Source organism: Schistocerca nitens, chromosome 8, assembly GCF_023898315.1.
Source record: "Schistocerca nitens isolate TAMUIC-IGC-003100 chromosome 8, iqSchNite1.1, whole genome shotgun sequence".
Lineage (NCBI taxonomy): Eukaryota > Metazoa > Arthropoda > Insecta > Orthoptera > Acrididae > Schistocerca > Schistocerca nitens.
This window is the reverse complement of record NC_064621.1, coordinates 437,765,627-437,789,301: the sequence shown is the minus strand read 5'-3', so window position 1 is coordinate 437,789,301 and position 23,675 is coordinate 437,765,627. Positions and strand designations below refer to the sequence as shown.

Here is a 23,675-nt window from a genome sequence, read left to right as displayed (position 1 = left end):
GGTATATTTCATGTGCCACATGGAGCAGCATTTTCTCTGGGAATACTATTGCATTATAAGGCATCCACAGTGATGGAAGAGATTCATTTTGTGCTATGGAGCATAAAAATTATTTATCTTACTTTTTAATATTTTTTATATCTAACAAGTTGTACTTTCTGTTTGTCACTAATTGTCATAGATTTCAATGCCAAAATGCTTCATTCTCAGCATATAATATGGTAACTAATGTGTTACCCACCTGTATGTGTATTATGTAACCATAAGGCAGCATCTGTCTATCATATGTCAAGGCTACACCGCAGTTGCCACCAGTGATCACTTGCATTGTAGCTGTACTGTTAATGTCAAAAACACCTTTACAAGTGACAATGTGTTTAGGATGAAACTTTGGTGTGGATTTAATTTGTGTCTTTACATAGGAACAAAGTGAAATTTATGGTAGATTTTTTGACAAAGCTTAACAATTTAATTACTAAGATCCATGATAGAACAATATTTAACCCAAGCATGTTGAACTATAATGAATCGAGCAAACCAGTGGTTGTAGTGATCTAGAACAAGTGTTGTCATTTGCATCTTTTACAACTGCAATGAAAAAAGTTATCCATGATGATTGTGAGTTTTGTAGTTGCACATTTTATTTCTGAAATGTATTAATCATATCTTTAATGTTGTCCATAGGGGAATACCACTGGTATCCAAGAATCGGCACGAAAGAATTACTGCCCTAGCAGATCACTTGGCAACGTGTGACTATGACTTTGTGTGCCTACAGGAACTGTGGTCAGAATATGATTACCACTTTATCAAGGAAAAAACTGTTGACTCCTTACCATATTCACACTACTTCCACAGGTATGTAGCATCGTGCATCCTATTTTTAATACTTCAAAAATCATCATTTGCAAGAGGCTTAATTACTTTCATTTGAAATATTTTTTGCATAATGAAGTAATAAAACACATTTGTTTCTTCATATTTCTGCCAGTAGTTTTTATCTATTTGTAGTTTTCATTGTTGTTTAATTTTAAAGCAAACAAACCCAGACTCTGAACACAGTCAAAAAATTGTAAAACATTAATCTCAAATTACTTGTTTTATTTTTCATTAATTGTGTATTTCTCTTTAGATCAAATTTCTTAAATTTTGTCTGTGGTTAATGTTTCTTAAGTATGTTAATGTAACTAATAGCGAATCTATTGTTTAGAAATAATTATTTTTGATGTATTTGTGTTATTGCTGATCTATAAATAGGATGTTGATTTACTGTAACAGCTTTCCATCAGTATTTACTCCTTAGCAATCAGTATAATGTGTGTACAGTAATTTTATTCACCAATATATCACTGATTATTACGTTCTTTTGTGTTATAAATAGGTATTACATGAGTTCTTAGATTTTCATTCTGTTCAAGATTTAGAGGTTTATATCTAAAATTTCCATTGTCCCTGGCCAAGGAAAAGCAAAGTAAGTTTCAAAATACCTTGTGACTCAAAAAATGTAGTAAGTGGTTGGATAAACCACCCAGAAAAGTGGAAAAGAGAAATACATAAATAGTAATATTTATAGCATGAATCAGAAATGGAATTTTCAAATGACATCCATATCTCACAAAACTAAGTTATATCAAAATCGAGAAGAGAAGACATTAAGTAAGGATATAAACTAAATGGGGCAAGCAGGAACATGAAATACAGGAACTTGGAGGAAGTAATGAAAGGGAGGCACTGTAGGCCATGATAAAAATTCACCCCCTTTTATTTTGTTATCTACTGTGACCACAGAGCAATTTTGGGCAACATTTCCTTAACTATTTGGAGACAAAGCTCGAGCGTAGCTTGGGTTACAATTTTGTTTTAAAAAGACCGTTCCCGAGTATAGGTTGGACTGCGATTGTCTCGATGTACGAGCCACCTATTGCTTGAAAATTGGACCCATTTCACATGAGAATAATGTACTGATGTCTCACAACCTGCCCCTTGACTGATGCTGCCTTCTGTTGCCAATTTCTAGAATTATTTTGAAAGAAAAGTTTGCGAACGTAACAGTTGCTGTCGTGAGTGGCTGAGCCAGTATGATCACGTTGTCATAATTTCATGTGCATAGTCGTTAGGTCTCACAGTTTGCTGTAATTCTGCCACAAATAAGTCACGTTTGTTGAGTGAGGAAGAAATTTTGGAAGCTCGATAGAAAGAAGTTACTCAGTAACTCATGTTGCACTATACGTGTTGGCATTGTTATTTTAAAATTTTTAATCTATCAAAGAACTAAAGTCAGTATGAAAACAGCATTTTTTAGTGTGTATTATACACCAATTACATATGTGCTAGTAACACTTTAAATAAGACATAAATGACTGGTTTAGTACACCCAATATTCTTCTACCTGGCTGGCCTCCAAAGTGTTAAGTCCATTCTATGTGACTCTTGAAATTTTCCCGGCGTATCGAATATTCCATAAGATTTCGGGATTGCAGCCGGATCTCATCGACTTCTTTCCACGATATTTCGGCTGACAACCTTACAGCCATCTTCAGGCGAATGTTTGACACTGGAGATTGCTAGTGCAAGTCGCTCTATTTATACTTAAAAGTGCCGCAGGCGCGCATGCGCAAGTTACCGTAGCATGCACGCCACCTGTCGATTCCAAGGCCCTCTACAATATTACTGCATCTATGGAGCGCCAACGAATGCGTGAAAAAAGTAAAACATGCACGCAGATGTGTCCAAAACAATAAAAGGAAAATTTCAATATTAAATTTAAAATTACTTGTCGCTCGACATGTCAGAAGCCATAAAAAGTTTTCTTTTGGTTGAAATTAAAGAAATCAATGGGTCCCAGGCCTTATTCAATAAAAAGCCGCCATCACGATTAATGAAATTTTCCGCTAAACGTATTTCGACGGATTCCTTCACAACTGAATCCCAGAAGGATCTCGATGGGGCCAAGATTTTCGTGGCCGAATAATCCATAGTATGTCCTGTGGAAATACAATGTTCGGCTATGGCCGACTTACTGGGCTGTGAAAGGCAAGTGTGGCGCTCATGTTCAACGCAGCGGTCGTGTACTGTGCGTGTGGTTTGACCAATGTAGGCTTTCCCACACTCGCAAGGTATTTTATAAATTCCAGCCTTCCGTAATCGCAGATCATCCTTGGCTGAGCCCAGAAGAGCACGAGTCTTTGTAGGTGGCCGGAAGATTGCTTTCACACGATGTTTCTTTAAAATTCTGCCTACTTTCGATGAAATGTTCCTGACATATGGGAGAAATGCTCTGGACTTAAACACCTCCTTATCCTCTTTATCTTGTGGGTGGTCACGATTTTTCCTCCTTAAAGCAGTACTGACCTGATGTGCAGAGTATCCATTATGTTGAAATACCGATTTCAAGTGCTCTAATTCGTCTTTCTTTCGTCGTTCTTTTACAGCCCAGTAAGTCAGCCATAGCCGAACATTGTATTTCCACAGGACATACTATGGATTATTCGGCCACGAAAATCTTGGCCCCATCGAGATCCTTCTGGGATTCAGTTGCGAAGGAATCCGTCGAAATACGTTTAGCGGAAAATCTCATTAATCGTGATGGTGGCTTTTTATTGAATAAGGCCTGGGACCCGTTGATTTCTTTAATTTCAACCAAAAGAAAACTTTTTATGGCTTCTGACATGTCGAGCGACAAGTAATTTTAAATTTAATATTGAAATTTTCCTTTTATTGTTTTGGACACATCTGCGTGCATGTTTTACTTTTTTCACGCATTCGTTGGCACTCCATAGATGCAGTAATATTGTAGAGGGCCTTGGAATTGACAGGTGGCACACATGCTACGGTAACTTGCGCATGCGCGCCTGCGGCACTTTTAAGTATAAATAGAGCGACTTGCACTAGCAATCTCCAGTGTCAAACACTCGCCTGAAGATGGCTGTAAGGTTGTCAGCCGAAATATCGTGGAAAGAAGTCGATGAGATCCGGCTGCAATCCCGAAATCTTAAGGAATAAGTCCATTCTATTTAGCAAACTTTATCAATGTGTTATTCTCTCACATTTTCTGCACACCAAATTCACAAATATTTTAAATTTAATAGAGCAAAGAGTTACTTAAGAAAGAACTTGTTGTTATCATTTCAAATATTTTTCATTCATTCATTCTTTCATTCATTGTGTTCCATAGATCCCATCAAGAAGGAGAAACATGAGGGATGTGGAATGTATAAGTGTATACATTAGCAAAAGACTACCAGTTCGTAAAATTCAATCTGACATTGTGTTAACAATAAACTATCACTATCCTGTTTAGTACTTTCTGTGCTTTTCGCAGTGAAATGTAACACAAAATAGCAGGGAAATTTTATTTTTAAGGGAAAAATGCTGCTGCTTCCTCAATTATATTAAATTATATAGCTGCTGTTTATATCCTGTTGGTATGTAATTATTTGCTTGAATACATCAGAAAGTAAATAATTAGCTAAATCTGTAACACCAAAGATCTGTTTACAATAGGTTACAGTTTTACAATAAACATTGATACTTGCTATGTAGTTAACAGGAATTTTCAATCCTTCAGTCTAGTTGACGTGGCTAATGTTTGTTTTCAATTTTCTTTTGAGTTGGAGTGTTTCCCTATTCTGTGCTGTATGTTAGATGAGATTTTGTAGGAGCACTTTGTGCCCCGGTATTTAAACTCCACTCTGAATGTTAGACTTATTGGCAAAGTAAACATGAAAATTAGTTTCAAATCTTGTATTGTGTGTGTGCATATCACAGTTCAGGAAAAACTAATTTTTTACTATGAGTTGCAAATACTATTAAGGAATTAACGTATTGGGAAGTGAGCATAAAAATGTGCTATTCCATGAAGATGCCCTTGTAAAATTTGTAGTTATACATTTTACACTGTTCTTGCTGTACAATTCTTCTGAATAAATTCTTTATTTATTTTAGGTGCATTTCCATGAAATGAATTCCATAAGACAACAAAGAATGAAAATATCTCAAATAAGACAACTTATTTGTCTTTAGGTCAACATAATAATACTTCTAAGTGCAGAAGATGCTGTACTAAGCTTCTTGCCTAGTTTACCGGTGTGGTGATTTCATTTCAACCTATACAGCTGGACCCCAAGTAATTTTATAATTTTATACACAGTGGTCAGTGTAGTGCATGCGCATTCATTTCAAAAGGTCATTTTTGCTTTTTTGAAATTGCATAATTTGTGTCTTTGTGAGACAAAGACTTAAGCTGAAGCAATGACTTGGGGGGGTAGTCCTCTTTGGACGCATGAAAAGTAGGTGATTTCAGAGATAATTTTTTGTCAAGTAAACTAAAATGTAATGCTGAAGCTGATGATATGGTTTTATTCTTTACTCTTTTGCCTTTAAGAAATGATTTTTTTATGTCCACATTGGACGTTCCCTGTAACCGTTGCACCAGGCGGTGGGACCCTTTGCAGCCAGAACTTTGGTCACCAGCGGGGATTCCCAAAGTACTCCTATTGGACCAGTAACACAGTTATTTTGTGCAAGTCATTTTTAATATATTCTCTGTCAGCATACCTTGGATAATCCAAAAATATTAAGTTTTAACAAAATGGGGATGTGTTGAAATAAATGTAGTTTTCTTCGCCCACAAAATTGAGACAGAACTGTGTATCAAAAAAATTGAAGATATTGCAAAATGATTATATTACTTGATAGAGAAAGCAATTTAGAGTGCCAGCATCAAATGCTGATCAGAATCGTGTGTACAGTTCTCCAGTTATGTTTCCCACCAATTTGAAAAATATGGTTTCAAGAAAATGCAGTTAAAGTTTTGGGTTACATTTTTTGTAGTTAAGTTAAACATGTCACTAGTCAATTATCCCTGGACCGTACAGCTATCCTTCCAGTTCCAAAAGTAGGTCCTCCTCCATCTTCCTCGTGGCCATGGTGGTCTTGCAGGCCTCTTTGGCAGCTTCTGTCGTCCGTGCTCTGCTTGCCGGAGACGCTTTTCATCCTTAACAGGCTGATCTAATTTCAGCTTTGAGCAGTTTCATAATTCCATAATGCCTATTAGGATGTGATTGAAATTACATGCCAACTATTTTTTTCCTGCAGTGAATTGTTTTTGTAGACACTTTCCACAAATCATCTTGTAACTCAATAACAGAGTTTCTGGCAAACTTGTGGTGACACTGTAGTAAAATAGACATCCAAGAGAACATTTTAATAATAAAAAATAAATAAAATAAAATAAAATAAATATACCAGTATTTTCAAAGAGGAATACCCGCTTGAAGTGTTTGCTGTATTCTGAGATGAATCCGGTACAGCAGTTGACTTTGAATCCCTGTGTCGTCAGCAGATATTATGTTCAAACAATCCTGTTGGTAGAACATCCGCAACTGAGCATTATACTAGAGGTTGAAAATACCACTCCAGTTGTAAATTTCCTTTATTATCATGACCGATTTTGGGCTCTCATAAGGAAATCCTCAGGTGCTGTGGCCCCCCAAGCCCTGCAGCCGACGTGTTCTAGGTGTGGTATGCTACCTATGAGCAAAGAACATGGGGGGGGGGGGGGGGGGGGGGTCACGGTGTGCTGCCTATAAGCGCAGAACAGGGGGCTCCCTGTTCTGCGCTCATAGGTAGCACACTGCGCCTAGTACGCGTCCACCTTGGCGCTCTGGGGCCAGAGCACGGCTGTGACACCAGAGGTTGGGCTTATGAGAGCCCTAAACCAGTCGTGATAATAAAGGAAATTTACAGCTAAACTGGTATTTTCAACCTTTGGATATTATATAGTTATTTAGCCATCCTGTAAAGTCATTTGAAGGTCACTTGAGCAGGTTACAGATGAGCAGACCCAATTCTGATCCTTGAGGGATCCAACAGGTAGTTTCTTTCCATTCTGAGTTTAATTTTGTTATTTTGTTTTTATGAGACAGTCTCTCAGTGTGACTCTTTACTTTCTCTTGTGTAAGCAACACACCATCTGTGCAAGAGGGGTGCTACTAATCTCACAACATTTTAGTAGAGTTTTCTAGTTTGCACAATTAAAGCCATTGGCGAGCTCACAGAATATACCAACAAGACAAATTCTCTTGTTTAGCTCGAATATGACTTCAGTTGTGAGGTCCAGAGCTTACACTATGAATCTGGTACAGTTGTCTCTTCACAGCACAGTGTACTTGAGTCTTAGGATTTATCCGTCTATTCCTATTGGTTTTTGCTCAATATTAAATAATGGAAGGAGCAGAAGTAACAAGTCGTCATATAGTTGGGGCATTGAGTTGTCAGTGGGCATAAGCATTGGGGAACCTAGTGCCAGTCATAGCCAGCTGACAGAAAACATAGGGGATTTGTGTAGAGATTTTGATGAAGAGAATCAGGTATTTAAAGTAGGAGGAGCAGGAAGCAGCCTGGCTAGCAACTTACTGAATTGCTTTTGACGAAACAAAGTCTCATATCTGAACTGCACCTGCTGCTGCCTTTTGAAGATGGGAGTACAAAGATCTCAATGTACAACTGATTGGAGTGGGGGAGGACAGATTAACGAGCATCCTGCATAAAGTGTGTGTGGGGGGGGGGGGGGGGGGGGCACAAGCGCACTAGACAAAAATCCATATGATTATTGGCGTCTGAGGGGCACATCATTAGATTAGAGTCAGGTTATGGACAGACAGTCTTGAAAGAAAAATATATCAAACAGTTTCCAGAAAAGTGAATTAATTTGTTTCATCAAAACATAGGGGGCTGAATAACAAGAGAGATGCACTTCTTTTATCTCTAGAAACTGTGGATAGTTCTGAAGTGATAGATGTTCTGTGCCCCTCTGAACACCAAGCAACAGTATGAATGGTGAAGATAAATGCCAGCATAATTTTTTTGTAGAATTAACATGGAAGAAAGAAAAAAGAGAATAAGTCGGGTTATAAAGTTGAAAATATTGAAACAAACAGTTTTTTTGTAGATCAGAAACTAGAAGCATTTAAGTCGAAACAAATTACCAAGCATTTCACAGTTTGGATTCCAGGAGGTTTGCTTAACTGAGAATTCTGTTTGTACATTCATCCACAAAATACTACAAGCCTTAAGGCGAATATTAGTGCCTGATCCAGAGAAAGTTAAATTTAACATATTTATATCCTGTTTTCCCTGGAAGTATGCAAGGTCACAAAACAAAACTTTGTCAAGATATAGAATCAATCTTATACATTCACTGATATACTAACAAGTATATAATTTTGTTAGGAAATAAGGTATGAATTTTTGAGTGAAGGTCTTAAAAATTGATGTAATTTTTTAGAAAATATTTTTTGTGATCAAACCATGGGTGTGATCTACCATTGTAGATCCGCATAAACATTAGATCACTCTCAACAATAGGTAAAAAGATCACAGATTCAGCTTAAGCAGGTACTGAGATACTGGGAAACAGTTGCAAGAGAAGTAGTTTCTCAGAAATCACACTTGAAAATTGAAGTAAAGGAAAGCTGACTATTGAATGAAGAGAGAGTCTAAAACACTCTAGCCTTGTAATCTTCATCATCTGGAGGATCAACCAGAGGCAGTCTCGTCCTCCATCTGAGGAACCTAGATGCTTCTGTTGTATTTTCAAGCATAATTTCTGCCTTGGAGACTCACTGTCCATCCAGTTCTTGTAGGGTTGCTTCTATATTAGGGGGCCAGACTTAATTCCAAATTGCTTCAGATCCTTTTATTCTGCCTGCATTTCCATCATTGAAGGTGATCACAGCATCGTTGCCCCCAACCTTCTGTGTTTCCGAGCCCATGTGTATGTTTTTCTTTGTTTTCAAGCCCACATGTATGTTATTGGGCACCCTGGTCCATAAACATTGTTTAAAGGCTCATTTACATTTTTAGTTTTTTCTGTGAGGCATTTCTTTGGAAGATGTGAATGTCCCAGATCTCTCTATATTGGCTTTATTACTGCTCCAACACCTTCAGGGATGGTGTTTCTATGGATACATTTGGTTCCTGCTGCCTCAGCTTTGCAGTATTTACACCACTCAGTTAAAGACAAATTGTGTACTGGCTTCTCATCACTAGATGTCTTGTGCAAAAACATTGACCATACAACTTTTCTCATTCCTTCCAGGTTGTTTGTGTTCTTTCTAATGGTTTGGCCATAGTATTCAATTAGTTGATTGATTGTTTCATCAGTCAAACATCCTCTAATAGTCTTGCCATTTTCAAGCTTTTTGCTAGAAAAGTTCTGTCTGATTTTATACAGACAAGTACTCTTTCATTTCTGAAAATGACAGACACATTCTAACTTTTGTGGTGTTTGGTCATCATAGAGCTGGCTGTCAATTACTAATATGAAAGAATTTGAATTGCCTTCACCAGTGAATTTAGCATAGGAGGCCCCATGTTGTTCTTGAGAGTGCTGAAAGATCGTTACTGCTCATGCACTTTCCATTCCTCCTTATATTTACAACAGTTATGTTCATGCAGTTGTTTCTTTTCATTATTGGAACCCATTTCTGTGCATCCGTGGTCTAGCGGTTCTAGGCGCTCAGTCCAGAACCGCGCGACTGCTAAGGTCGCAGGTTCGAATCCTGCCTCTGGCATGGATGTGTGTGATGTCCTTAGGTTAGTTAGGTTTAAGTAGTTCTAAGTTCTAGGGGACTGATGACCACAGATGTTAAGTCCCATAGTGCTCAGAGCCATTTGAACCATTTTTTTTCTGTGCATCCATGGCAATATTTTGACAATATTTCAACGTCAAGCACCTTCTCTGTATCAATACTTACAGCAGATGCACAAGAGTTTTTAGATTGATGGCACCTTTTTTTTTACCATGATTTGTCAAATGCTATGCAAATGTTGACATTACCATCAATTTGTTCAACTGCTTCCACTGTTGCAGATTTCATTGATTCTTCTGCAGTTACTTTTAATTTTTTCCCCTAAAGCATCTGTGTATCTTGAAACATTGTCAGGGGGTATGAGAAATTCAGAAAAGCCCACAAAGTTTTTCCAGCCCTAGGGCCTTACTGGTGAATCTCCAACCCATAGAAATAGCTAATGTTTGTCTCAAAAAGGTTATTATTTTGACATTTTTGAGGTGTCGAAAATTCTTTCTTACTCTCACAACTTCAACAAGAGGCTTCCAAACTAAGAAGTAAACTATTTCATTTGAAAACATTTTCAGAAATTATTCTCTCTCCCATCACACAAATCATCATCACTAGGCAAATCCCTAGGGGTAGAGTACCCCAAAATCAAGACTCCTGGTCCTCCAGGTTGGGGGTTGTGCAGAGGGCTACCAACCCACTCACGTAAAACAATGGCCGGTCAGGACACTCAAGGTATGCCTCGGAAACAGGACAGAATTTACTGGGACAGAAATTGGCAAAGTTACAAGGATTTCTCTTTTGGTTCGTGGAATGTCAGAAGTCTATACCGCCCAGGAAGCGCACAAATACTAATAAACGAACTAGGAAAATACAAGGTACAACTGGTAGCGCTCCAAGAAATAAGATGGCAGGGAACGGGATCAGTGAAAATAGGAGACGGGACAATAATGTATGGAGACTGCGGTCAGCGCCATGAATTTGGAACGGGCTTTTACATTCATAAAACAGCAATTGACACAATAAAGGAATTCAAATCAATTAATAACTGAATATCACACATTACAATCCAGGCTCAGTGGTTTGATATTACATTTATAAATGTTCATGCACCCACAGAAGATAAGGAAGATGACGTGAAAGAAGAATTTTATAGTCAACTGGAACAGACATATAATTCAATAAGTAGACATAACGTAACAATAGTGTTAGGAGACTTTAATGCCAAAGTAGGAAAAGAAGAAATCTACAAACCAACCATTGGGAATTACAGCTTACATGATGAAAGTTCAGAGAATGGTGTACGACTCATAAACTTTGCAATGGCAAATGGTCTCACATTAAGCAGCACAAAATTCCAACACAAACGCATTCATTTAGGGTCATGGATATCACCAGATGGAAAAGTAGTGAACCAGATTGACCATGTCGCCATCCAAAGACGATTTCAAAACAGTATTAAAGACGTTAGAACTTTTAGGGGAGCAGATTGTGAGACAGATCATATGTTAATCATAGCCCAAATGAAAATAAAGCTAAAAAAGAAACAAAGTACAAATAGGGTTGAAATTAAAAGGTACGATGTAGAAAATCTGGCAGAAGAAAAAATAAAAGAAAACTTTAGGAAAGAAATGGAAATTAACCTATCGGAATCTAGACTGACACATAGTGACCAGCAAGACGTGGAAAGTAGATGGAGACACCTCAGAAACAGTATTCAAGATGTAGCTTCCAAAACTATAGGTAAAAGAAAACGAACTAACAAAATCTGGTTTAATATAAAGTGCCAAGAAAGAGTACTGGAGAGGCAAAATGCGAGGAAGGCATGGTTACAAGACATGGACAATATTACACTAAAGGAGAGATACTATAAAATCCGCAAGGAAACACAACGAACTCTAAGACAAGAGAAGAGAAAACACTACAACAACATGGTAAGAGAAGCGGAGGATGATTTCAAGCATCACAGAGCAAGGCAGATGTACCAGAATATAAAAAAGTCCTTGGGAAAATTCACTAAAAGGGAACAGTTTATAAAGGACCATAATGGGAAAATACTTACAAACAAGAATGACATACAAGAAACATGGAAGACATACTTTACACAGCTGCTCAACTGCAATGATCCACATTATTACTTTACATTTGAAGAACCAGATACAGTTGATATTCAACTCACCACACCACCAGTAAATGAAATAAGACAAACAATAAAGAAATTAAAGAACAACAAGGCCTGTGGGGAAGACCAGGTATATGCTGAGCTATTAAAAAATGGAGGACCACAATTGGAAATAGAACTACATTCCTTAATTGAAACAATTTGGGAGACAGAAAACATACCGGCCGATTGGAAAACTGCAATTATATGCCCCATCGTTAAGAAGAATGATCCCCTTGTCTGTGATAACTACAGAGGAATTGCCCTACTCGATGTCACGTATAAAATTTTGTCGATGTGTATACTACACAGACTGATTCCCATAACCGAAGAACTGATTGGGGACTACCAATGTGGTTTCCGCACTAACAGATCCACTTTGGATCACTTATTCACATTGAGACAAATAAATGAGAAGGCATGGGAATTTAATGTAGATATCCATATTCTATTTATAGACTTCAAGAAGGCCTATGATAGCATACACCGACAGACACTCTTAAACACCATGAAAGAATTTGAAATACCATTAAAATTAATCAAATTAGTTAAAATGTGTTTGGAAGAAACCATATGCAAAGTTAAGACACCTGCAGGAGAGACTGAAAATTTTAAGGTGTACACTGGACTGAGACAAGGGGATGCCATCTCACCTATTCTATTTAATATTATCTTAGAGAAGATTGATAGAGAATTCACCAAAACTAATCCACAAGGGATCCAACTGCAGGGACAGAACATTACTAGACTTGCTTATGCAGATGATGTAGTCTTAATAAGCACTTCAAAAGCTGAATTAATCAGGATGATGCAAAATTATTACAAAATAGCTGAGAAAGCTGGACTTCATGTGAATGAAGAAAAGACAGAATATCTAGTCATAAGTAAAAAACTCCAAAATAATACACCACTGACCGTAAATGGTCTCACTTTCAAGGCAGTTGACCACTTCAAGTACTTAGGGAGTCTTTTTAGCAGAGACAATAGAGCAGAAATAGAAATAGACGCCCATCTAGCAGCAGCTAATAGAACTTTTTACAGCTGTATCAAAATTTTAAGGATGAGATCACTTAGTACTGAATTCAAAATCTGTTTTTATCAGTCAACTATTGTACCAGTAGCATTATATGGATGTGAAGCTATTACATTCAGGAAAAAAGATGAAGAAAAACTGTTGATATTTGAAAGAAAAATACTAAGAAAAATATTTGGACCAATCTTCGATGAAAATGTCATGGAGTGGAGGATAAGGAAAAAAGAAGAACAACGGGAGCTGTACAAACATAGTACCATTGTGGATATGTTAAAGAAAAGAAGACTGAACTGGGCTGGCCATGTAGCAAGGATGCCGGAGAACAGACTACCCAAAATAGCATCCACTAAGAAATTAGAAGGAAAGAGAAGAAAAGGAAGACCTCGAATTAGGTGGATGGAGAATATCCGGGAAGATGCAGCTAGGATGGGCATCAACTCTGATTGGACAACAATTTCCCTGGATAGAAATAATTGGAAGAGGCTCGTAGAGCAGGTGTATGGTCGATAAGGCCTTAGCCACGTGTAAAGTAAAGTATCACACAAATTACAACATAGAGTTGGTTAATTACAGCATGCAGTTTGTTTAAACATTGTTTTTAGTAGACTTAAATACAGTGCTTCATTTGTGACAGTATGCACTGGTACACTGTTCTGGTACCTCTGGCATAAAAAAATCAGAACCACAGATTTTGAGATGCAATACAATAGAGCTTTCACTGCAGTTGAAGTGATGTAAAACAAATGTTGCATCCACAATTTAAAAATGATGAGAAAAGTGTTAAAATATTGCTTTAAGGAGCCCAAATTTCAAAACAACCCTTGGAAGATCACAGTACTGGAACCTCTGTTCTTAGAAATCAAGCACTATTTAAACCTAATATTAAACTGATATCACTGGCACTGGTTTCACTGTACACTTTATTACTGTTCACAAGCTTCTTCTGGGAAGCACTTGGTGGTGAAGAACTTTATTGAGTGTTGCTTGCCCTAATCTCATTTTCTGGGTGTGACCTTCCAACAAGATGTATTCTGTAGTGTCTATTTCTCTTATGTCTCGTCTTCTTAAATATTCCCTTTGGTGGAGCTATATTAAAGAGAGAAACACAACACAATGAGCAACAGGTCCAAATATACACAACAAATGGTGTAATGCACCTTACAAAACTTGGATGACTATGCATTATATCAAAAACAGAAAGTGATACCACAGCAGCCAATATAGCCAGCCTATGCAGCAGGATGTTTACTATAAATGAACATAAATCACTGCCTTCCAGAGCAAACATTTCCCAAAATATTTTGTGATAACTGAACCTGTATAAATTACTTGAACAATAAATTATTTCCAAATAATTTGAAAATGATCAAAATCAACAAAACCTGCATCAAATTAAAGAGAAAACTCCAAACAACAACTTTCCATAAAAAAATAAAAATTGACATTTGATACTCATACCACCTTTTGTACTTCCTTTAAATAATAAAATTTTGCCAGTTGGTGCTTTTTGTGATCTTTCCAAGGCAGTTGATTGTGTGGATTATATTACTCTCATAGAAAAACTTAAGTTTTATATGAATGAAAATATTACTGGTTTGAATCATACACAACAAACAAAATACAAAAAATTGTGCTGAATGATTCAAACTATGCTGGAAGGGTTGAAAATTGTAGTGACCTGAGAAGAATCACAAAGGGAATCTCTCAGGGTCAGATTTTTGGTTCACTCCTGTTCCTTATACCTTTCTGTGAATGCCTTCCATTTAAGATTTAATAATCAGAATTTATGCTTTCTGCAGCTGATACAAGTGTTATAATAAACCCCAATGACTAGAAAGCAACAGAAGAGGTTGTTAACCATGTTTTTCAGAGTTATTAAATGATTATCTGAAATGGACTCTTCCCAAATTTTGAGAAAATATATGTCATTCAGTTCTGTTCAACAGATGGAGCCATACCAAGAATTGATGTAGCACGTAAACTGAGAGAAACATACACTCCTGGAAATTGAAATAAGAACACCGTGAATTCATTGTCCCAGGAAGGGGAAACTTTATTGACACATTCCTGGGGTCAGATACATCACATGATCACACTGACAGAACCACAGGCACATAGACACAGGCAACAGAGCATGCACAATGTCGGCACTAGTACAGTGTATATCCACCTTTCGCAGCAATGCAGGCTGCTATTCTCCCATGGAGACGATCGTAGAGATGCTGGATGTAGTCCTGTGGAACGGCTTGCCATGCCATTTCCACCTGGCGCCTCAGTTGGACCAGCGTTCGTGCTGGACGTGCAGACCGCGTGAGACGACGCTTCATCCAGTCCCAAACATGCCCAATGGGGGACAGATCTGGAGATCTTGCTGGCCAGGGTAGTTGACTTACACCTTCTAGAGCACGTTGTGTGGCACGGGATACATGCGGACGTGCATTGTCCTGTTGGAACAGCAAGTTCCCTTGCCGGTCTAGGAATGGTAGAACGATGGGTTCGATGACGGTTTGGATGTACCGTGCACTATTCAGTGTCCCCTTGACGATCACCAGTGGTGTACGGCCAGTGTAGGAGATCGCTCCCCACACCATGATGCCGGGTGTTGGCCCTGTGTGCCTCGGTCGTATGCAGTCCTGATTGTGGCGCTCACCTGCACGGCGCCAAACACGCATACGACCATCATTGGCACCAAGGCAGAAGCGACTCTCATCGCTGAAGACGACACGTCTCCATTCGTCCCTCCATTCACGCCTGTCGCGACACCACTGGAGGCGGGCTGCACGATGTTGGGGCGTGAGCGGAAGACGGCCTAACGGTGTGTGGGACCGTAGCCCAGCTTCATGGAGACGGTTGCGAATGGTCCTCGCCGATACCCCAGGAGCAACAGTGTCCCTAATTTGCTGGGAAGTGGCGGTGCGGTCCCCTACGGCACTGCGTAGGATCCTACGGTCTTGGCGTGCATCCGTGCGTCGCTGCGGTCCGGTCCCAGGTCGATGGGCACGTGCACCTTCCGCCGACCACTGGCGACAACATCGATGTACTGTGGAGACCTCACGCCCCACGTGTTGAGCAATTCGGCGGTACGTCCACCCGGCCTCCCGCATGCCCACTATACGCCCTCGCTCAAAGTCCGTCAACTGCACATACGGTTCACGTCCACGCTGTCGCGGCATGCTACCAGTGTTAAAGACTGCGATGGAGCTCCGTATGCCACGGCAAACTGGCTGACACTGACGGCGGCGGTGCACAAATGCTGCGCAGCTAGCGCCATTCGACGGCCAACACCGCGGTTCCTGGTGTGTTCGCTGTGCCGTGCGTGTGATCATTGCTTGTACAGCCCTCTCGCAGTGTCCGGAGCAAGTATGGTGGGTCTGACACACCGGTGTCAATGTGTTCTTTTTTCCATTTCCAGGAGTGTATTACAGAACTCCTTGAACAGTTAAGTTCAATTACTGTTGCTCTTCATATAATTGGTAGTCTAGGAAACAAACAAACCTATTCACCCAGTAATGTCTTGTGGAATAATTTTATGAGGTATCTCATCACTTAAAAAGAATGTATTGATTGCAAAAAGAGAGCAGGAAGAATGATATCTGTTGTGAAAGTTTAAACTTTCCTGACATGCAGATTGTTCTATAAAATAGTGAGAGAACTGCTGGATGTCTGTAACTTGATGGTACTGTATTTCAGCACAGAGTCTTCTGGCCATCTTCAGCTGAATACTGACAAGCAGTACACTGAGCTCCTCTATGTAAGACCCTGCCAGCACATGCGTGGAGTGTCCTAGTTGACATTGCGCAAGCATTGCTCAAGTGCATGCTCTTTTGCAAGTTTTTTTATAATCGCGAGTGCTTGTTCCTCAGAGACTTCCATAAAAAGATTGGTCACGATAGGAGACAGCTATTTTAAAACCAACAGTATTTTGGTGATAGGGTGATGACACTTTTATAATTTGGCCTTATGACTTGTACATTCTCCAAGAGTTCTTCAACATCTAAACTCCGTATGTGAAAAAATTAAATTTCCCGTGTAGATGGAGAAAGATGGTTGCTTTCCATCTTTTGACATCTTGGTGCGAGTTAAGAGTGATGATACAGTTGAGAATTCAGTACTTCGAAAGGCTGCTCACACTGACCTTTATTTACAATGTACTGGTTGCCACCATCCTGCACCTTGATCCACTGAGCCCATGCCATCCTAGATGCCAATTGTCTGCAAACAGAACAGGAATACCTGCAAACTGTGTTCCTGAACAATGGATATTCGTCTCAATAAATACAGAGTGCTACAGGTGTACAAACAACAGAACAAGGAAGAGGATAATGCCTTCAGAAGGTGGCTTGTCTACCATATATTGGAAATGTTTCAGCTGAAATAGGTGGAATATTAAGAAGACATAAAGTTAAAATAGTCTTCTGACCTCCTTCCAAAATATCAACACTTTTGGGATCTGTTAAAGACAACTTACAGTTGTGCAAAGCTGGTGTTTACAGGATTCCGTGTAAATGCGGCAAATCTTATGTAGGGTAAACGACACAATGTGCAGGATTGCATTATAGAGCATCAGCGACATACTTGCCTTCTCCAAGCAAATAAGTCTGCTATCACTAAACACTGTATTTCCACTGGTCATTCGATAAAATATAATAAAACAAAAATTGTGGCCCATAGGTCAAACTTTTGGAGCTCAGTCATCAATGAATCCGTGTAAATATGACCGACTGAATCCTTTATGAATCGAGATAGTGGTTCCCGATTAAATTCTGCGTGGAACCCGATTACAGAAAAACTTTGTGCTGTGCATAATTGGTGTCATCCTGCGATCTTAGTGTGCGAAGACAATCATTGTGATATAAAAGAGGCGAGATTTCCCCATGAAAGATGCACAGAGTAGCACACGGACTTACAGCAAAAGCATATATGCTCAAGCAATGCATGCGTAATGGCAACTAGGACACCACGCATGTGCTAGTGAAATCTTAAATAGGGAGCTCAGTGTATAGCTCATCAGTATTCATGTGAAGATGGCCTGAAGACTCTGCACTGAAATATTGTACCAGCAAGTTACAGACATCTGGCAGCTCTCCTGAAATTTTATAGAACTATGATATATGGGGTTCACCAGCAGTCATCATGTAGGTATCTCATCAAGGAGTTAGGCATTTTAGCTGCATCATTACAATATGCATATTCACTAATGATATTATCACAAATAATCCATGACAATTTGAGAAGAATGGTAATGTCCATAGCTACAACACTGTAGGAAAAAGTGACTTTTATTTCCCATTATTAAAGCTGTCATTGGCTCAGAAAGGCTTGCGCTATGCAGCAGCAAAATTTAGTGTTCGTTTGCCCGATAACATAAAATGACTGACAGGTAGAAAAGCAAGTTTTAAATTGAACCTAAAATCATTTCTCCTGGACAACTCCTTGTATTCCATGGACAAATTTCTGCTTAAATACTAGTAGCCTGAAATAGTTAAAAAATGTCCTAAAGTTTAGTTGCATGATCTGAACTAAAAATTAATGTGTTAATTAGTGTTAACACTAATTATGTATACCTATCCTGTAAACTAACTTGTTACATGTCATTTCGATAAAAGAATTATTCAGATTATCTAGGGAACATGTAACCCTCCACTGCCTGCTTCCTCTTTTCGATCTTCTTCTTCGGTTTTTTGTTAAGCAAATGAGCTGCACTTCACTCTTTTTTACAATAATACAGTTTGACAGCCTATGATTGTGGCTTATTCCAAACACTGGTCAGACTAATGTTAACCAAACATTTATGATCAGTGCAGTGTGTATGCTAAGTCTCAGCAAGATGCATCATAATTCTGTGTGATAACCATGGTGATCAATAGACAGGCCCCCCTGCACATTTGGCTTCTTTCACATGGCTTTGTGTTCCACCAGTACTGATTGTCCAGTATGCCTCCCATACAAATACATTCAAAAATGACAAGATATTTCTATAAAATTACAAAGAGGCAGAATGGGTAACCAGTACTTCATGAGGCAATGTTCCAGTACTACGAATAATCACTTTACAAAACAAAAAACAAAAAATTCTACATGTGGATAGATTAAAAATCTACTCACCAAGTGGCGGCAGGAGGAAACACATAAAACTACATCTGGCCAGAGTGCTGAAGTGGAAGGAATAGGACTGAAGGGAGAGTATTAGAGAGGTTTAGAAAAAGGGAGAGTTACAGAAAAGTCGCCCAAAACCTCGAGTCAGGGGAGACTTACCAGATGTGATGAAAAGAAAAGACCCGGGGTTCTGGGTGACTTTTCCATAACCCTCCCCGTTTCATAAACCTTGCCAGTCCTTTTCCTTCATCCCTCTTCTTCCCCTTCAATTATTCTGGCAGAAGTAGGAGCTACTGGTTCCCAAAGCTTGCACATTATCTTAACTTCTATATGTGTTTCTCCTGCCACCACTTGGTGAGTAGAGTTTTTATTGGTCATGTTGAACTATGGGGGACACCTGATGCTATCTGACTCAATTGTGACTTTATGGTGCAGGACACGATGTGTTGCTGGTGAAACATTGTAGTTATTAGTGATTCAAATGTGGCAGTACTTTTTCACACAAAAAAAGGCAACCAGCGAGCAAGTAGACATTTTCTCATGAGTCACAGAAACAACACATCTCATGAATATCAGCACTGTGGAGTTTATAACCTCTTAGCTCCAATAGGAGGGGAGATTACTTTGCTTGGCAGCCTTTATGCCAATTAATATTGATTTATTTTGATGGTATACTCCTACGTTTTTAACTATTAGTTCTTTCCTTGTGGAAAAAAGAGGCAGAGTTAAGAGGAAGTTAGAAAGGAGGGTCAGGTAACTCAGATGTTGAAGGACAAGGGCAAAAATAGATATTTTTTACCATCAAGGAATTATACAACATATCTTCCATGAAAAGTTCTCCTTGGCCCGCAGCCAAACTGGTCTGTTGAGAGTAGTTAATTGCCTGATATACATTGTAGAACATTTTCTGAAATACTTAAGTGCTGCCGTGTTTTGATAGAAGCAGATTATATATACAAAGAGTGTATGAGAAGATTACAATGCTGGTGCCACATTCTAATAATCATCATCAATAAGAACAACAACAAAAATAACAGCAGCAATGTAAGTTGTGCAGTCATTCATCTAGAAGCACAGTATTGACTGAATGTTTCATGATGAATGGGAAGATCGTGCCAGAAACATAGAAACCAAGGCGACAGAGATCTTAAGGAAGATCTCAGGTCCAATTAGAAAGGGGAGTTTAGAAAATGGCATTACAATGAACTGCATCACATGTGGAAAAGGTATCAGTCATTGGGTGAAAATTTTGGGGCTACATTGTAGATTTTTTGTGAAAGCATTAGAACATAATCATAACATGTGTTTCATATTAATATGTAATTAATTTTCAATCTCTTTAATACAATGTTTACACTGAGTAGTACAACATTTACAGAACAGATGAATCACAAGTTTGCAGTGTCATTGGTCACTGAATGTCCAGTTGGCCAGCTAAATAATCGTTTTGTGCCCTTTTTCATTTTCTAATTGATGCTGCCAGAGCTTCACATTCACTTGACACTGGACTTTTTATGCTTTTTGAACTTCTTTCATTGCAAACTTTTGCCTTACTTTTGGTTTCTATAATTCCAAATGTATTTATGAATCATATGAGATGAGTTATTTCATTTTTTTTTAATTTTCAATGTAATACATATTTTCTATTATATTGTGGTGAATATTTTTATTGCCTCACTTTGGCTCCAGGTAGCCCTCTACTAACACTTCACAGTAATATCTCAATCAATTTCTTTGCTAAATGAGTTGCCACACTAGACCAATTTATAAATTAAGACAAAGGTAATTTGTAACAATCAAGTACATGGTACAATGACATCACTGGCAAAACAGGTACTGTGTGACAAACATGTACATATGTTATCTATCCATTGTGGTGACTTTGAGAAGGTGGCTGAAAGACAGAGTTGCAGCACAGAAAGGATTTTGCCCTAATGGGAATGGGTTTTTCTGGTATGTTGTTCAGACAAGAGCATTAAGGCCAAGAAGAGAGATGAGGGATAGTGTATGTTGATAAGACAGCATAGAAGACAGAGAGTGTGGAAGTATGTGCACTTGTCTGCATGCAGCTTGGATAGCTGTGCATATTATGGTGAAATAATGATCAAAGACTCAAACATCACAGATATAACGAACACAGGGATACATAACCTTGCAGGATAACATCACTGTAAATCAATAATTGGTGGAATAAGTGTCTGTATAAGTTTCTTTTTGAGGTTGAGAAGGAAGAGCTTGTTATATTTTTGTAGGGCATTGAGAGATGCTGGTGCCTTGTTGCGCATTGTAGTTACATGCTCAGTCCAATTTAGATTTTCATCTATCATTACTTCTAGGATCTTTGCTTAGGGGAAGAAGTTGATATGTGTCGTATTTGCGGTTAAAGATGCTAGAGATTCCCAATATTTCAGGCTGATGAGCCTAGAACGACCAACCAGTACCACATGGGTTTTGGATGGGTTAATGACAACCAGAAGTCATCAGGTTACATAGGGTATTTGCAATAGGACATACAATGAAAAGAATATATAGGACCTAACACTGAACGATGGGGACACCTGATGCTATCTGACTCCATTTTGACTTTATGGTGCAGGACACGATGCGTTGCTGGTGAAACATTAGGTATTTGTAGTTATTAGTGATTCAAATCTGACAGTACTTTTTTGCACAAAAAATGCAACCAGCTAGTGAATAGACATTTTCTCATGAGTCACAGAAACAACACACCTCATGAATATCAGCACTGTGGAGTTTATAACCTCCTAGCTCCAGTAGGTGGGGGGTGGGGAGATTTCTTTGCTTGGTAGCCTGTACGCCAGGTGCAAATAAATTATTTTCAAGCCTTTGATGTGTAGCCTGGCCTACATGACAAGTATGTTGTGGGAGTAGTATTGCCTGCTTTATTGAACTGTATCGCAGTGTCAGTAAACATGGCTGGGGACAGGTTGAGATGGATAGAAGAGGTATGGACAGAGCAAGGGGAAGGAGGAAGTAGACAGAGACGGAGGAGGTGGAGATGCTTGTGGCAAGTGGAAGGTGTACACGGTTAGAAGGCAGGTGGGTAAGGAAGAGGAAGAGACAGATGGAAAGAGAGAGGAAAAAGAAGATATGGTCACAGGGAGAGGGAGGAAGATATGCTCATGGGGAGGGGGAGGAAATGGGACAAAAAAGAGGGGAAGGTAGAGATAAAGATAGAGAGTGGTTGGGCAGGTGAAAACAGACAGATGGAGGAGGCTAGGATGAGGTGAACAGACAGAGGGAGGAAGAGGTTGATACAGAGCGGAGGAGGAGAATGTGTTCGCTGTCTGTCTCATATGCGTACAAGGATGACACCATAGGGAAAAGGCTAATATAAAAAACAATGGAGGCTTTTACTTATTTTCTGAAAAAGGGGGGAAGGAGGTATACTAGCACATGTTTCACTGAGTTTCAGCAGGATCTTCAAGAAGTCAGGCTCTCATATGAAGACATCCAAGACCACGACCTATTCAAGAAGAAAACTGAAACACACCAGTACTTACAAGAAAATTCAAAGTTCAAAACTGGCAAGATATATGCTGAATAAAGAAAGGAGGCTCACAAAAAACAAATGAAAAAGTACTGCATGCAAGCTACAGCTCAAAGAATGATACAGCTGTAGTAATATTGTCCACAGCTGGCTCAAACTAAAGAAGAAGAAGAAGAAGAAGTATCATCATCATTGTCACCACCACCACCATCATAGCTACTGGCAGACCATTGAGTACACTCTGAACTGCATGCTTTGTATGAAGTGATGTTATAGTATGGCTGCTGGTGGTAATATCCCTTAGTCACATATTCAAAAGTAATATTATATTATTCAATTATTATGCCATCATCTTTACGCCTTTGGTCAATTCTGAAAATTTCTCCTGCTTCTCTGTGTGTAATGATATGTGTGACCTAATGACACCAGCAGTTTTGATTCTCTGCCTTTTACAAACATGGGGTTTTAATATATGCAGAGAAACCTTATTTTTGTAAATGGCAGAGCGTTGAAACAATTCTTCAGTTATGGAACAGAGATCAAGATTTAAAGTTGCTGTAACTTGAAGAACTCTGGCCTGGTAAGAGCAATTTTTTTTTAACTCTGTTTGAGTGTTTTGGCATAACATGGTTAATTATATGCATTAAATTCCAGAGCAGTAATTAGTGGCTTTCATTTTAAAGACAGCATTGCAACCCAAAGACAAAATCCCATGTTGAGTTCCAACAAGGTATACAGTTAATTTCAGTGCACACAGTAAGAAAGATTCCTTTTGTTATAAGATAACTGTAAAAGTTATGTGCTCTTGGAGTTAGTTACACACAAAAATGGGATAAGCCTGTTGATTGATAAATCTTTGACAGAGCTCCAGTAAATGTGCATTCAAAGCAATATCCTGGCTGCTCATTTGCTGGTCGTTGTGCTCATAGAGAAAATGTGACGTATGAAAGTGCATTGACAGTTTAAAAAAATGGTTGTGTCAACATACACGTTTCTTGTGCAAACTGCATTTCACTATCTAAGGTGAAGCTGTCATCAACACAAAGATTGGTTTGGATACTTTACTAGAGAAAGTAATTTCAAGAGGTGAAAAATCTGATACATGACAAAAAAAATCCTAGGAAAATTTGGGACACAAGCCGTGGCCTTTGGATTTGTAGTCTGGTGCTTACCCACTGAGTTACTAAGCCATACATTCACATTGTACTGACTTTTAATGAAAAAATGTAAGTGACCATTGCCCATGACTCTTAAAAGCCATGGGCAATTCTCACTTACATTTGTTCGTTGAAA

At 38.7% G+C, this 23,675-nt stretch overlaps 1 protein-coding gene across 1 annotated transcript in view; it reads left to right on the top strand.

The window, feature by feature from the left end:
• LOC126199244 (putative neutral sphingomyelinase) overlaps positions 1–23,675 on the top strand; it is a 141,644-nt gene that overhangs the window by 16,877 nt on the left and 101,092 nt on the right. The window contains exon 2 of the mRNA XM_049936042.1: positions 685–858. Coding sequence (XP_049791999.1) covers positions 685–858 — 174 coding nt within the window. The remainder of the gene's footprint in view (positions 1–684; positions 859–23,675) is intronic.